Source organism: Monodon monoceros, unplaced genomic scaffold (genome assembly GCF_005190385.1).
Source record: "Monodon monoceros isolate NGI ecotype Baffin Bay Population unplaced genomic scaffold, NGI_Narwhal_1 Super_Scaffold_21, whole genome shotgun sequence".
Classification (NCBI taxonomy): domain Eukaryota; kingdom Metazoa; phylum Chordata; class Mammalia; order Artiodactyla; family Monodontidae; genus Monodon; species Monodon monoceros.
In genome coordinates this window covers 73235841-73253518 of record NW_021703778.1, presented here as the reverse complement: position 1 = coordinate 73253518, position 17678 = coordinate 73235841, and the positions used below count along the sequence as shown (strand labels likewise).

Sequence of the window (17678 nt, the reverse complement as noted above, 5' to 3'; positions counted from 1 at the left end):
CATGAACATACCTGGCACGCAAATCTTGATGTCTAAATACTGTTTTCCACTAAAAGGAATCAGAACCCCTGTAAAAGATGAGCCTGGAACATTTAGTTGTGCCAGAAAGTAAGAAAGTGCTCAAAGAAGGAGGACATATCAAAAGATAATAGGAGACAGCTTAACAAATCCAAGAAAATATGAACATCAAAATATAGTTGATCCTTGAACAATGTGAGTTTGAACTGTGCACTTATAAGCAGATATTTTTCAGTAGTAAATACTTCAGTACTACACAGTAGTACTGTGTAGTTCATTGAATCCGAGGATATAGAGGAACCTCAGATAAGGAGAGCTGACTATAAATTATCAGCAGATTAACCCCTGCGTTGTTCAAGGGTCAACTGTAAATAACAATAGTAAAGGATTATAACCTTCTCTTTCCCTGTTATAAAACTTTCTGTGTCACTAGGTGTTATAATTCCTGAGGGCTAAAAGTATGCCTCCCTCTAGTAAATAAAAATACATTTTAACAATTCATAGCTTGAAAAGGCATGACTCCAAGGATTAATTCCTCAGTGGCAAGAGGAAAGACAGTAAGTGAGGGATACATGCTTACCAGGACTACAAGGAAATGAATTCAGACTTAGGCACAGGTCTGTGTGTGCTTATCCTAAAGTATTCATATGTATTTGATAAGTATGACGGTGAGAGGTTGATAGAAGAACCATGCTGTGGAAGAAGCAAGAATCTGTGATATCTAGGTCAGCCAGACAGATGGTACTGTGAGGTGAGGGAGATTGGGAGTAGCACGCGTGCCTGCGCATACACACACACACGCACGCACACACACACACTCACACAGAGGAAATGGGATGAAATGACCCAAAGTGAACAGGCTAGTAAACAGATGGCCCTAACATTAATGTAAGCTAAGATCTGAAAGAGGAAATAAGTTTGTTGGATATCTCTTATCTCCCTGCTTCCCCTGGTAACAGAACACTTCTTGGCTATAGCAAAGCCAATCCACAAACTGATCCCACGCATACTGTGCTAGGGAATAGAGAACATATGTCCCAGCCTTGAGCATTTAGTATGTCCTATATGCCTGTGGCCACAGTGACTAGTTCCAACTGGGCACTTGACCTAAATAACAAACAAGCACAATCAGAAACCTCTGACAGTGCTTCCCAGACTATAATGCACATTTGAATTACCCAGGGGTCTTTTAAAAATGATGATGCTGATCTAGTAGGTCTAGGGTAGGGCCTGAGATTCTGGATTCCTCATGAGCTCCCAGTGATGCTGAGACTACTGGTCCAGGACCACATTTTTGAACTTTAGGGCTCTTCAAAAACTTTTTGCCATGTATATGGAGAAAACTCTAATTCAAAAAGATACATGCACCCCAATGTTCATAGTAGCACTATTTACAATGTCCAAGACATGGAAGCAACATAAATGTCCACTGACGATGAATGAATAAAGAAGATGTGAGATATATATATATATATATATATATACATACATACATATATATGATGGAATATTACTCAGCCATAAAAAAGAATGAAATAATGCCATTTGCAGCAACATGGATGGACCCAGAGATCATCATACTAAGTGAAGTAAGTCAAACGGAGAAAGACAAATACCATATGATATCACTTATATGTGGAATCTAAAATATGATATAAATGAACTTATTTACAAAACAGAAACAGACTCACAGACATAGAAAACATACTTATGGTTACCAAAGGGGAAAGGGAGTGGGGGAGGGATAAAGTAGGAGTTTGGGGTTAGCAGATACAAATTACTGTATATAAAATAGGTTAACAGCAGGGTCTTACTGTATGGCACAGGGAACTATATTCCATATCCTGTAATAAATCACAATGGAAAAGAATATGAAAAAGAATATATATATATATATATATATATATATATATATAACTGAATCACTTTGCTGTACACCAGAAACTAACACAACATACTTCAATAACACTATATTTCAATAAAAAAAAACCCCCCAAAAAAACCCTTTTTGCCAGAGTTATCAGGGAAGAAGTGCTCTTTACGTCAGAGCTTCTAAGCTGATAGACTGTGATTCTGGGGCTGTTGGCTTTTCTACAGGCAGCAGTGGTGGTTTGTTTTACGTTTGTGTCTTTGTGTGTTCTCTGTCATTAGAATATACACTCATAGAAAAAAGAAGCCATATATTTACCCTCTGTCACTCCCCACAATGCCTTATTTGGTGTTTTATGTAGAGAAATGTATCAACAACGTTCTTCAGAAACCAACTGGGAAGAAATTTTAAATTCTTTAAATGAAAGAGATGAAGCCATTTTAATGAAATGGTAGAGGACGTGAAGGATGAGGAGTAATTATTAGCTACCATCCTCTGGATATCTCTAAGGTAGTCCTACATCCTAATCCCATGCAGCTATGAAAAACACTCTCATAATCCCTCAAGTGGGTTATTCTGGAGAATCACAAGCCAATACCCCAGAAGTGCAAAAAAGCAAACCCCAAAGACAAGATGAAAGGAACTAGCAGAAAAATATTATTAATTTGGCTTACATTATTCAGTGCTTCCCAGGAGATTCCTAAACTAAAAACTATGGTCTCTAACATGGGGTCAACAAATGACATTGTCAACTTCTTTTTAAACCATAAGAAGGACGTTTTGTCAAAAAACAATTCCCAGATGCTAGTCAACAGTTCTGAACTAACCATTAAGGTGCCTTGGAGTATATAATTAAGCCACTGTGATATCTTTTTAGGTGTCCAGGAAAAACAAGCCTAACTGACTCACCTCCCTTCAAGGCAAGAATCCAGAAATACCCTCCCTATTTATAGAGAACCCCAACGCCCTTACTTGGATATAAGCAAGATTTTTTTTAAAGGGGAAAATGCCCTGGTCTTTAACCAAGGCCTGACTGGAAGTTCAGTGACTATCAAGATCAGGCAATAATTTTCCTTCCTGACCAAGCTAAGTTTCAGCCCTTCATAAAAGTCATCTTTAATACTAAAAACTAATATGGAGAAAGCAACTAATTTACCCCATCTGATAACCTATTCACACACACACACACACACACACACACACACACACACAATTCCTAGGAGGTAAACTCTCAAAAGGAGAAGTGCATACATAATAGTACCAGAATACCATAATAGTATTCTCTTATTTTTCTTTCAGGCCACACAGTCTCCAGGATGGGAGTGTTCTCTTTGGCTCCACTCCTCCCAGAGAGGGAGATCTCAGTTTTCCAATTCCTCTGCCAGTGAGTTGAAAATCCAATCCAGGAGAGATATATATTAGGAAGCCTGATTGTAGGTGCATATCAAAGCTGCATTCTCCTATTTCATACTCCATTTGTCTGATTCCTGTATCTTTCAATTGATTCAAAACTTAGAGCAGAAGAGAAAGGGTATGATTATCAATCACCCTTCAAACATCAAAAGTCAGCAGGTTTTATAGAAACATACAATTCTTATAAATGTATTCCTAAATAATTTAATACAGATTTTAGATAACATGTATTTTTCTATCACAAATAGGAAAATATTTTTCTTTTGAGAATGACATGATCCTGTAATCTCAGACATGGACTCAGGAATGACTGTATGTAGACATATTTAATGTGTGGGCATAGGAAAAAGTATCCCAATAATTTAATCATACATTCATAGGGCTCCCTTTTCACTTTAACCCATAACAAAATCGGTGCTCCATTGTAGTATCTTTCACTAGCCAGAATTTTCTGGTTTAACTAGTTCTTTCCTCAATCTCTTTAAAAAATATTAGAATATGTTAAATTTTGAAGGAATTTCTATAGGGAGACAAAGTAATAAAGACAGAGCATGGAGATTTCTGGACAAATAACATGATATTGGAGTGGATTTTTACAATAGATTTTTAGCTCATTTCTTAATTGTTTAATTTAAATATCAGGGAGGCTTTTCACAGAAACTGCACATTTACCAATTCAGGATTAGATTAAGTCACTGGTTCTTAGATACAGGAATACAGTATTGTTAATTTAAAGGGAATTCATATCCTTTAAATACCAGACAGGTAGATGGCAAAGATGGTATACAACATGATAATTTGAAAATATAGTAGAAGGAACTTGCAGTTTTGGCTATGATGGTAATGGTATCAGACTCAATTTCCCAATGTAAACAACTATGAAACTGGACAAAATATTAGACGCAAGCGTTGAACAACAGACAGGATAGAGCTGATCACTGGAGAAGAGAAACACATGAAGGCCACTTTAGTCTTGCTTTCTGCCTGGAGGCACTTTCCAGATCACAGCACAGAGAAGGGGAATCAAAAAGGAACAGAGGTCTCACTGGGTGGATGAAACAGAGGTCAGAGTTTGGGTCCGCTGGGGCTGCTGGGATTTGAGGTGGGGGGTAGTGGAGAATAAGGAGCTGTGTAGAGAAGAAACTCCAGAAATCTGCATAGAAGTCTTTCAAGTATTTGGCTGAATGTTAAGATGTACCAACACAGGGTGGCTCCGGGAAACCTACCAAAATACAACTATTAAGGGGCCATGAGATGAAAAGTGTACCTATAGGCCACACAGAGCTGGGAGACATTGGAGGTCCAACCAGACATAGTAAGAGACCACAGTGAAAACACAGTGAATACAGTTGAGGTCCCAGAAATGCTATGCCTTAGCTGTTGGGCTGCTCTATATTGGGCAATGTTAAGATGTTCATATTTCTGCATGGGCAGGGCTTTCTGAGCAAAGAAAATTGGCACCTGGGTTAAAAGTGATTGCATAGGTAGAGACCTCTGGAATGACATAGAACTTTATCTCCCAGAACTAAGCAGTTACATTCTAAAGGGTATTTGACCAAGAAGCCTTCCCCATCTCTCTCTCTGTGTGTTTTTGTCTCTCTCTCCTTCTCCAGAGGGGAGGAGGTGAAGCTGTGCAAGCATCTCCTATATAAGCTCCAAAACTAATAATTTTGGGTTCCTCTGATGTGCTAGAAACTCCCCACCCTGGACATGTACGTGACATCTGCCCCATCACATAACCCTTTGAGGAAAAATGGAGCATGGGAAACCAGTGCAAAGATATTCCGCAGGTATTAATCAGTCTGCCTTTGATGTAGAAACCCTGTGTTTACTGTCAGGAAAAAATAAATATAGATATAAAGCTTATTTCTCTACTTGTAGAATAAGATTACTTTAGACCTGCCCTACAAAAGCCTGAAAATAAGCCTCAACAGCATCAACTTGATTCTCCAGTAGTTTAACTACCTTACAGAACAAAACTCAACAATCTTTAAATTAAGACAACAAAACACAGAGTCTCAACAACATAATATCCACAATGCCAAGAATGCAATAAAACATTGCCAGATACATGAGAAAGCAAGAATACTTAATACATACATCAAAGAGGAAAAACAGGTCACTATAAAAGTCCCAGATATGACAGATGTTGGAATGTTGGAATTAGTAGACAAGGACTTTAAAAGGGCATATATTTATATTTATATATAAGAGGGCTATCTTATCTTTGCATCAGATAATTCAGAAGCTACCTGAAGCACAGTCTCAGTTCTTCTCCAAGGACAACGTTGAATCTACTCAAATATTCAAAAAGTAACCCAATGAAATCTTAAATCACTGAGGAAAGCTTTCAGTCTGGAAGATCTTGTGACAGTTGTTTCTAATAACCCAACTGTACCATAAAATAATTTTAATTTAGCTTCCTTGTTTTATTTACTTCTTAGCATTTTATATCCCAGGGGACAGCCATGCTGAATTAGCTGCAAACTGAATCCTCAGACAACTAAATAAGATAACATGCTGAAAAGGGCTATTAAAAATTATCTATAAATATTGAAAAACATCAGCTTTAAACTTTGGTCTTGTTTATTCATTAATTAAAAGAATAATAATTACATGCCTACTATGTGCCAAATATGACAGATACTATGATTAAGTTATAACTGGATATACATCAAAACAGATATTATATATAGTACTCTAAGAGGTATGGTAGAGATAATAGAAAAAGAAAATAATTCTCCTTGTTTAGTGTTTGAACTGATTTATAAAGGATGAACAAAAGTTCCTCCAGTAGATCAAATTTGAAAGTTTTGTGGTTAGCAGTACATACTTGGGGTTTTGGCGTGATTGATTTTAACCTTGTTTTTTTCCTGAAATTAACTAACCAGTTTATTCAGTCCTTTCAGTATCTGTTCACTTACCTTTGTTTTATTTTTTATTTTTATTTTTTTAAACAACAGAAATTTATTATCTCACAGTTCTAGAGGCTAGAAGTCTGAAATCAAGGTGTTGGCAGGGTTGCTTCTTTCTGAGGGCTGTGAGAGAAGGATCTGTTCTAGGCCTTTCTCTTTGACTTGTAAATAGCCATTTTTATGTTCACATGGCACTCTTCCTGTATACCTGTCTCCAAATTTCCCCTTTTTATAAGGATATCAGTCTTATTAGATTAGGGTCCACCCTAATGTCTTCCTATTAACTTGATTACCTCTGTAAAGACCATATCTTCAAATAAGGTCACATTCTGAGGTATTGGGGGTTAAGAGATCAAAACAGGAATTTGGGTTGGGATGGGGGAGTTGGGAGGTGGAATGGACGTAAATTAACCCATAACAGATATGTAAACATTTTTTTTTAGAATTTCTATTTTCATGAGAACCGAATCACTTTGCCATATACCTGAAACTAACATTGTAAATCAACTATACTGCAATGAAAACAAAACATAACATAACAAGACAAAGACAAGAAGGGAATATTACAGTCACTTACCTTTGTTTTAAATGTTTATGTTCACTGTATTTGAGACTTTTATTGCAAAATACTTCAAACCCCTTTTGGAAGTATTTTCTACAAGTACAAGGAGGAGCACTAGTGGAAGTTACCTATATACGTTAAGTTTATTTCTAAATGCATTTTGGATTTAATCTACTTATACCTTGAATTTGTAGAACAAAACGAAAAGGAAATCATAAAACACACATTGGTCTCAATTTACCATAACTGTGTTTCTGAACACCTAGAAACAATCTCCCAATATAACATATAATCATATGTTATTACATATAACATAAAATCATGAGTAATTTTAAGATTCAAAATTCCCCCTTAGGGCTTCCCTGGTGGCACAGTTGTTGAGAGTCCGCCTGCCGATGCAGGGGACACGGGTTCATGCCCCAGTCTGGGAAGATCCCACATGCCACGGAGCGGCTAGGCCCGTGAGCCATGGCCGCTGAACCTGTGCGTCCAGAGCCTGTGCTCCGCAACGGGAGAGGCCACAACAGTGAGAGGCCCGCGTACGGCAAAAAAAAAAAAAAAAAAAAAAATTCCCCCTTAGTAATATGTACCAAAAATGTCTGCAACTTCTAGAACCTTCACATTAGTAAAACCCAAAAGGGACTTTGACACATCGGTGCCTTAAAATGTTAATTTACTGCCGTGAATAGCTATCAGCCTCTCAACTATGTACGTGTGAACCCAGTAAGAGCCTATGTGTGCAAACAGCCTGCTCACAGGGTCTTAGTTTAATTTTAGTTCAAGAATCCTTCCTTTTAGAAAAACTCACACATACACACACAAATAAATTACCCTTACATAAATGAAAAGGAAACTTTATGATTATAATAAGAATATCCAGAAAACTTCCTGTGAAGTTCCTTCATAATGATATAAATAAAATCCATAACAGCACTTATATGAATTATTGTACCTACAGAATTAATGTTTTACATGACTACAGATACTGATAGAAAGAAAGATAATAAAATAGGCTTGTAATAACAATAAAAAGTAACTGCTACCCAATAGGTTTTTCCTGACTTTCTCTCCTTCAAAGATAACACAAAAGGAATAAAACAAATATGATAGAGGATCCCCAGTTTCCCCATAGCCTCGTACCTATTCCCCCCTTTCTTTCCTTTTTATTATCTACCACCCATGCCCTATAACTCTGACTCTTCAATAAACCACAAGGCTTGCAAAAACAGTCCTCAAAAAATACTATTCTAATGATTATTGAGTCCTCAAGCAAGAGGCATGAAAACAAGGATAATCCACAACCTCTAATGGAGGTTAAAGCTGAAAATTGCTTCGTATGGTAAACCACAAGATTACGTACTCAACTTGCCAAATGTCCTATAAAAGCTCTGACCCTGCTGCAGTCAGTCACCTGGTTTTCAGGTGCTCCCTGACAACACCTCTGACTGAAGCCTTTAACCTTTTGTCTTGTCACTTCAGTAATTTTCTCTTGACAGTAAATTCTATATTCAACTGAGTAAACTAGAAGATATAAAGCAAATGTATTCTACACACTTTAAAATCCAGCTTAACGCAAAACACTTTTAGATTTTATAACTGTACAAAATACTATAAACATGTACAAGGCATAGAAAGTTGTTGATTTCTAATGCTCATTCATCTACAGAACTTAATAGGATAATCTTACAATTTCAAATCTTACAGTTTTACTGTGTGAATAGCAGTAATGCTAGTTCCCTTAAATCAGAAAAAAACCTCCAATGTCTTCAATAATAAATACTGCCACTTGGCAAGAGTACACAGTATCACTGTGTTCATATTCCATCTGCATAGTTAGTAGTCTAACAGGAGATCAGCAAACACCTAAAACTCACAGAAATAAAAAGTCATTTTGATTACAAAAATAAAACAAGGACAGAGGAAATTAACTAATTAAATTAGTGTAGAAAAATTCAAAGCATTTGTATTAGAATGCAATGCATTACAGACTACACAGTCATCTAACAAACTGAATGTCCTAAAAACAATGAAGAAAATGAAGTTGGTCCATTTTAAACATTTTTATATTTTAGAATAATTTCTACTTTTGATCTCTAAAAGGAAAAGTTGCCTGTAATAACGTAATATTGGCATCAGGTATATAATAGAATTATATAAAAATTATTTTAGTAAAATTTCTATGTTTTAAATAAATTAAATTTAGATCAAATAATTACGTCAACTATAAGAATGATAAAACAAATTTATCGTACCTCAAAGTCTACTATTCTGAAGTAGTAGAAAAAAATCTGTCATTAGTTGTGGAGACATATCTTCTCACCTATTTTCCTTCTGAAAGAATTAAAAAGCTGCAGCTAGGCTTGACCGTCAGCCACTAAGGGACTATGCCTTAGCACAGTCTGGGGGTTTTGCTCATGGTAAAGGAGTAAAACAGCAATGGATTAAAAAAAAACAACTATTTTTAGAATCTGCTCTTGTAGGTTCTCTTTAGATGAAGGTCATCATATTTAGAAGAATGCAATTAAATGTTTGTCTGAAGGTGAATCACATGTCAGCCATTAGGCAAACACCTCAAGAGAAGTAGCTAAATGGATACTGATAACGAAATTTCCTCAATAAGTAGGTAATCATTTCTCAAATTTAAAGCTCTTAGTAGGCAGTCAGAAAAGATCTGTAAATAGGGGATTTCCTGTGTTTTATTCAGTTAGCAAGAAGATTCCTATACTGTTGGTAACCTGTTAATTTTGGTCACAAAGGGAAAAAAATGAAGGTATTCTAACAGTTTGCTGGATACTAGAACTAAGGAAAATTAATTTCCTTCAAGCCAAAATGACATAGCAACACTGTCCTACATCTCAACTATAGGACTACTTTACGTAACAACCTGAGTTCATAACAAATATCAATACATTCTGAAGGTCAGTGAAATAATTCACTCCTTAAAATATCAACTAGTACTAAAAGAGATAACTGCAAGGCAGTTAGACTTTCTCTGACTCGCCTAACATAGGTTCTTTTCTGAATATATAATTCATACAGAATGACTTACCAAGTTGAAGTACAGTTTGAGAAAAATGCAAAGAAAATGACTTCCTGATAAAGGTAAAACCATGAACCATTTTCAGTAAAATTTTGAAAACAGCCTGGAGAATAATCTTGCCCTGTAATAAAGGAAAAGTCACACCCCAAAGCTTGTAGTTCACTGACCTTTAGTTATACTATAATTACTAAAAGAGGTCATTAGACAATGTGTAAAAGCATTCCTTCCTCAAAAAAGAAAATGGAAACCTAGTTTAAAATTCTCCATGACATCATAAAGAGAAAGCAGAGTCCAAATACCATTGTCTTACTAGGGGAAGAAGGACGTATGAGAGGTCTACACTGGCAGGAAGGAGTACTGTTTAAAATTTCCAGTGCATAGTGGTAAGAAGAAGCAATGATGTTTAGTGAACATCCATCATCTCATACTGATACAAAAATAGAGAAATAGAAATATATATACATTTTCCTTGTGATGAGAACCCTTAGGATTTACTCTCTTGACAACTTTCATATATAACATACAGCAGTGTTAGACTGTTGTACATTACATCCCTAGTACATATTTATCTCATAACTGCCTTCCTCCAATTCCTCCTCCTTCCACCCCCTGCCTCTGCTAAGCACCCATCTGGTCTCTCTTCCTATGGGTTTGTGTGTCTATTTGTCTCTGAAGTATAAATGACCATATAAATGCTCTGCTGCAGCAGACACTGCAGCTCCATATTGCCCGCACCCTGGGACAAACCATGTCAACGACCCTACCCTTAATACACCACTGTCTAACAGGAAGGCTTAGTTTCTATAGATTAGTCTCATATCTAGAAGTTCTTGGCAAGATCCTTACTGGCAAATCAGTATATTGACCTGGAAGCCAGAAACAACTACCAAAATAATTTTGACTGCTTAAGCCTTTAAACCTCACACGCCCAGACATTAAGCAGTCCAAAAGACTTAGTAATGATAAGAAAGAGGGCCCTCCAAAACAAGACCACACAGAAAAATCTTTATATTTGAGGGACTAAATTCCTGTTACAAATTTTCAACTAAGAGCACATACGTGGCTAGATGCTAGAGAGACTATAGTGAGCAAAGCAGACATTCCTCTGCCTTCAGTCAAGTTTACAATCTAGCAGGGAGAATAATTTAAAATGAAGGTACAATTAATTATGAACACTGCAATAGTAGTAGAAATATAGGAAGCTATGAAAGCATGTAGCAAGACCCCACAGTATTTTTTAAACTTTTTAAACCCAATCTATAGTAAAAAATATATCTACAATGTAACCCAGTTCCCAAATATCTACAGTAAAATAATACACATACACACACACACACACACACACACACACACATGCATGGATACACCCACGTATATTAAAACTGTAACTTTTTCATGAGACAGTGTTCACCCTTACAATGCTTAACAAACTGATATTCTCTATTCTGTTTTTATTTTTCTGGTCTTGAACGAAAATTGACTAATCAACTTTAGGATCGTTGTATGGGTTCTGACTCAAAGTCTGAAAAACAGAGACCAACGGTATTTTTAAGTCAGCTGCACGACTTGCTAAAGGTACAAATTCCTGAGCCCCATCTAAAACTACTGAATTAGAATCCATGGAAGATGGGTTCCCGAGCATGGCATTTTAGCAGGCTCTCCAGATGATCCTTAGGCATATTAAAGTTTGAGAACCCTTGGTGTCATTTAACCTGAGATCTAAAGCATCCACAGGTGTTATTCAGACAGACAGAGGATAGAAAAAATGTTATTGTCAGAAGCCACAGTAGATGCAAAGACTGAGTGGGCAAGGGGGAGCATGACGTTTAAGGAAGTTCGGTGGAACAGGGCAAGTTCATAGGGCACTATGGGAAGACAGTGAGGATGAAGAGGTAATCATGGTTCATTCTGCCAGCTCCCTCTTCTAGTTAGTTCCATGCCACCTCAAGGATCATACATGAGTATTCATCCTTAAAAAGGAAGGAAATTTTTACACATGCTATAACATGGATGAACTTTGAGGACATTGTGCTAAGTGGCATGAGCCAGTCACAAAAAGACAAATACTGCATGATTCCACTTATGTGAGGTACCTAGAGTAGTCAAATTCATAGAGACAGAAAGTAGAATGGCGGTTGCCAGGGGCTTGGGGAGGGAGGGATGGAGAATTATTGTTTAATGGGTATTACATTTCAGTTTTGCAAGATGAAAAGAGTTCTGCACAACAGAAGATTGGCTGCACAACGATGTAAATGTATTTAACACCATTGCACTGTACACTTTAAAATGGTTAAGATGGTACTTTTATGAGTATTTTACCACAATTCAAAAAAAAGAATATATGAGACTAAGAGTCCTGATCTGATACTTGACCTTGGCTAGTATTTGACTCCTTTCCCAATGATACTAACATCCCCTCAGTTCTGGAAGCAATAGTAACCATTCCCTTTTAGGCAAGGAAGGCACTAGAATTATAAATGCATCTTCCTTTGTTTTTTTTAAAAAAAAGCTCATAAAAACTTTCTGCGTTGGAGAATGAAAGAAAAGAGAGACAGGAAAGAAGAATCAATTACAACTTAACCTAGTAATGAAGAGCAGAACTCTGCATTGCCTCTGTGGAAAAGAGATGAAACACCCTGGGTTTTGGCTACAGATCATAAACTACCTCCTGAGGGTAGTACGTATTTACCCCTGAAAAATATTTTTGTCTAAAAGCTTTTCCTTGTGAAAGGAAATTTTACATAAAATAGTAATCTTTAAGTTAACAAATATTCTTATTTTGGGGTGCCATAACTCAGTGGTTCCCAAATCTAGCATCAAACTGCACATCAGAATTCTCTGAGAAGCCTTGAAAACATACAGCTCTCTGGCCCCACTCCAAATCTACTGGAGCAGGTTACCCAGCAGTGAACCAAGGACTATGTGTTTTTAAAGCTTCCAAGGATATTTTTATGTGTAGCCTATTTGGGGAAATCACCAAAGTAAGGACAGTTATGAGAATTGCTGCCTGAGCACATGCTCTTACCTTTCTCCACCCTCTCAAAATCTCTTTGAAATGACTGAACATAAAAGTATGAAAATATCCTTAGCAATACTAGAAAACCAGGAAGAGTTCCATCAGGAGACCAGAACACTAAGGAATTTCTGGAAGATATAAAGCAGATGGAATCAGTAAAACCTGAAATGAACAGGATCATTGTTAAGTAAATGTTGCCCGCAGAACCTCAGAATATTCCCTAGGATCAGAGGCAGAAAATGTTGCCAGCAGATGTGGGTCAGTTGTCCAGTAATTATCGGAGGGTTTGGTAACAATTTGCCAGCCTCTCACACTCAAAGCAGCTGACTCCTGAATTGTCCCCAGGTTGAAAATGGTGAGGGAAGAAGGGCAGTGGTTTGGGTAAGTGCATCTGGGCCAAGACATAAAAGGAGCACCCATTCCCAGAAGGCAAGTTTCTTGTGGACATTATAAAGCAAAGTCCAACCGGGTGGAAATCCTTCCTCCTCCCTCCTATATCCTCTGCAGACAGAGACCTTATAACTTGCATTCACAGTGATATTTCTAACCTATGTTGAGGAAACAAATTCATCCGGATTCTCATTTATAAATAAGAACTGCCATCCAAATAAGCAGAGAACAAATGAACAAAAGAAAGACAGCATTTTTGTTTTGTTTAGTTTAAAGAACAAATACAGGTAACAGGGGAAAAAAATAAATTTTAGAAATTAAAAAAGAACTTTATCTCATTCATAAATCAAGAATAAGCCATTAGAGAAAAAAATGCAGACTACTTGGAAATTAAGATCATGAGAGCCAAGAAAAACAAAACAAATCAAGCAGACAACAGCACCTCAGAAGAGCTGAATAATGAAATGAACACATCTGAAGAATGAAGTAGATATAACCAATCCTCTTGATTAGCCACAGAATATTTCTCTCAGGGTAATTATTATAAAATGTACTTTGGCAGGTCCCTCCAGCATTCCATGAGCTGGAGGAAGACCTGAGGCTAGTATAGGGGTAGGGGAGCAGAAGGGCAAGCATCTCACTGCAGGTGCCCAGAGGCTGGACCTAGTGGGTCCACTCTGAGCCTTCTGCATCTACTTTGCCCAGGTTGTGCCCTTACCTGGAATGTCCAAGTACCCTTCACTTTACTAAAGGTAAAGTGAGCTTTAGAGCTCAGCCCAGGGACCATCTCCTTCTAGGAAGGCTTCCTTTACTTCCCTTCCCCACAGTGATTTACATTTTCTAGTATCTCTGCGTATTACCACAACTAAGTTTAACTCACTGTATTATAATTACCTATCCGTGTCTCTGTCTTCCTCACGCTCTGAGGGATATTTTGACCAGAGGCACTGGTTCTATTCAGATACACAGACGTGGATATGTGTCATTCATTCTCTAAATATATCTTGCATGCCTACTAGCAGAACTAAATGCACTGTTCTAATATCTGCAGGAAAACATACAAAAATGGTTCTGTCCACCAAGGCCATGGTCAACCTACCATTAAATATAGGTACCTATTTATCCCAAGTTGAAGCTCTCTGAATGCAGTAGGGTGCCATCACATTTCGGAACTTTCTGAATTTCCACCAGGTAATAGTTTATGCAAATAGACCTCTAAGAATCCAACAACTTGGTCAAAACCAAAAGCCCTACTATGTAACAGTCAATACATTTTTGTCTCCGCAAAATGGATATACTGTTGGATATTTTCATTTGCTGGATGATATTTGAGAGTTATCCGGAGAAAGTCCTAAAAGGTACTTTTACCTTTATATACTGCTATTTCTACTCTTCTTGTATGTTATTCCTGGGTCACTGAACTGTAAAATTAGGCAACTGTATCAAGCCAGGACTATAGCAGGACACTCGGGACATGAGGATACCATAATTATCACTACAGATCTCTACTTTCCCAGCTACCTGAGATATTTATGCCTTAAGTAAAGCTCATGGAAATGTTTTCAAGGCTTGCACTCTCCTCCCAGATCCAATATATTCTCTATACCATCTCCTGGGCCATAGGCATCAACAGGAACAGAGCAGAAAATGTACTTGACCTCAGAAGCAGATCACCTGGAAGCACTAGGGGAGGGTAGAAGGCTAAGCCTATGTAGAAACACAAAGAAAGCAATCAGTAAGAAAATGAAAGCCCTGGAACAGCCTTCAACCTAAACCGAAGAGAATATTAAAAGTTTTTCAGAAAACTTTAGAAGCGTAATAAGAGAATAATTATGGGTATTTCCTTTGAAACAACGCCTATATGCAAAATTCACCATCCAGACTTAATCTCTACCTTTCAGAGATATAGTACAGGGATGTGGGGTTAACATAGGAAACAGATGCAAACAGAAAATGTGCAAAAGCTCAACTGGTTTTTCATAATCAGAAACATAGACCTAGAGCTCAGGAAAAGATGTGCTCTCAACACTTTTATACTTAGTTCTGACCCTCCTATAAAAGTAGGTTCAGAGAACAGTCTTGAAGTGAAACTAAAGAACTGAGGGGCAAAGGGGAAGGAGGAGAAGGAGAGAATTAGGAAAGGGTAGCTACTCCTTCTGCATTGAAAAGTATGACTGCCCGTCTCAGCTCCAGTTCTGAAATCTTCCATATTGACACTGAATGATGTGTCATCACAATAGAAAGGATGATATGCTTCAAATCTTTAGAAAACAAAACTTATACATTTATATATTCTAATATACAGTCTTCTAGCTGCATTAGTTCTCTAAGTAGGGATACCAAGTTAGAAGTTATGGCCTAATATGCAAGTGGCTTAGTGACAAACATAGCCTGCTATGTCAAAATTGCTTAGTAGCTACACAGACTGTAGATGATAATTTATGAAAGAAATTCTAATGCAACTGACTAGCGCAGTTAAGCGTCAAACAAAGGACAGCAAAATATATGTTGAAATTTCCATGTACATGTTTTACAAAGGAACAACTCTAAAGTATAATTATAAAAAACACGTATTATACTAATTTCATCATTTTAGCATCAGAGTCACTAATATACACAAGAGCTTTGTTTTTCCACAAAGAACTTTGTCACAGACAGCCCTATCATTTTCCAACTTAAAATCTTACATGCCAATAAATTACTCCAAGGTATTTACAATCTTAATTTAAAGCACTAGAACCCACACAATCAAGTTATTAATAAATGACAAGTTGGGAGTTTCCACTTACGTAGATATATTGTTGAAGCTGAGAAACAGACGTTGGAGGCAGGGCAAATTATCCACATCTCTCTAGAAGGAAACAGAAAGTAAAAATTTACCAGCTGAAAGAAGAAAAATATTAAAAAATGTCTTCTTGCTCAGCTGTTGAAATATATAGTCATTTCTATTTACTGCAACCTTGCTAGACCACTGATTTCTACTGGAGATGGAGCTCCATTCTTCTACACTGCAGATTAAATGGGAGGGTTTCAGTATATCCGCAGAACAAGCTGCACCACTCACAAGGTAAAAAGCACTGAAGAGAACAGAGGGAGATGCTGCTGCTAGCCTCTTCAAGCATGCTTTTGGGAAAGGAGCCAAAATGCTACTTCAGCATTTCAACTGTAGCACAAATACAGTATGACCAAACATTTGTTAAACCTCACTTCTAAAAAGAAGCTACTCAAATGCTTTAAATTTTAAGTTTATGCAACCAGCTTTCCAAACAGTACTGAGAATTTCAAAGCTATTTACCTCTCTATTCTCAAACCCACAGAAATATACCACTCAGTTACAAATGAACCAGTACACTGGCAATTCCCCTGTAACACTAAAAGTAGATCATAATAAGTGACAACGGAGGGCATCGTTAAGGACAAATTCCAATCTAAGCAAGAATCAGAGACTCTTACAATTGGAAATCTATGCTGTTCTGTTTAGGTGCAGCACCCCTGAGCAAAACACTGCTGTTTAAACATAGTTACCTTTAGCAAATATTGAAATATTGGGGCCCAAATGATTTTTTACTAATTTTAGTAAGCGAAAAGACACAAACCTTCTGAAAAGTATGACATATTCTGGAATACCAGAATCTTGAGAGGAAGCTTAGAAATTACCTATATTATTCCCATAAGAAAAAGTAAACAGTTGAGGTTGTCACAGGGGCAGCGTGGGAGAGGGGTGGAAAGGTGACCCAAGACACATACTGTCATATATACAGAAGCCAAGAAAGGACAAGATTCCAGTCATCCTGACTTCCAATGCTCTGCTCTTTAAAATACTACACAGTGCTACTTTCATATTAAATGTTTTTCATTTTTAAGGGCAATATTGTTTAAAATAATTCCTTGTTATATGAGATTGAATGATGCTAATAAAAGTATGTACATTTTAAATATTATTGTGACCAATATATAAACCCAATCAAAACTTGTTTTACTGTTTGCATAAGTCATCATCTTTTTTCCTCCCTCCTTTTCTTCCTCCCTTTTAAAACTACCATTATTTCCAAGACCCAATAAAAATTCAGGCAATTCATTAAAATTACAGACAAGATCAGCTTTTCCAAAAACAGTTCATTTATTTATTTTTAAAAGCTTGTTATACCAAGAAAACATAAAAGTGATAGAATTGTGGCAGAGCCACGTCTCACTGATTTTTGAGAGGACATAGGAGAAATGAATCTGGCTTAAGACATTCTCCCACATAGCTTCCCTTGTGTATCATTCTTCAACCTTCTCTCAACCCCTTAGACCCTAATCCATGTAAAAGGAATACAACTACCAGTGATCAAAACACTGGCTATGTATACCATTCACTTGGCATTACCATTCTCAGGCCCACCCCTGAAAAGCCTGTTCCACAGATGTGAGTTAGTGATTTTGAGAGTTTTTCAACCATGGTCAAAGAATAA

General features: G+C 37.0%; 1 protein-coding gene across 2 annotated transcripts in view; it reads right to left on the bottom strand.

Moving 5' to 3' along the window:
- The window catches only part of LRRC49 (leucine rich repeat containing 49), a 128688-nt gene that overhangs the window by 76566 nt on the left and 34444 nt on the right, over positions 1-17678 (bottom strand). For both annotated transcript variants that reach the window (XM_029239428.1, XM_029239429.1), the window contains one exon: positions 16014-16075. In XM_029239428.1, the coding sequence (XP_029095261.1) occupies positions 16014-16075 (62 nt within the window). The remainder of the gene's footprint in view (positions 1-16013; positions 16076-17678) is intronic.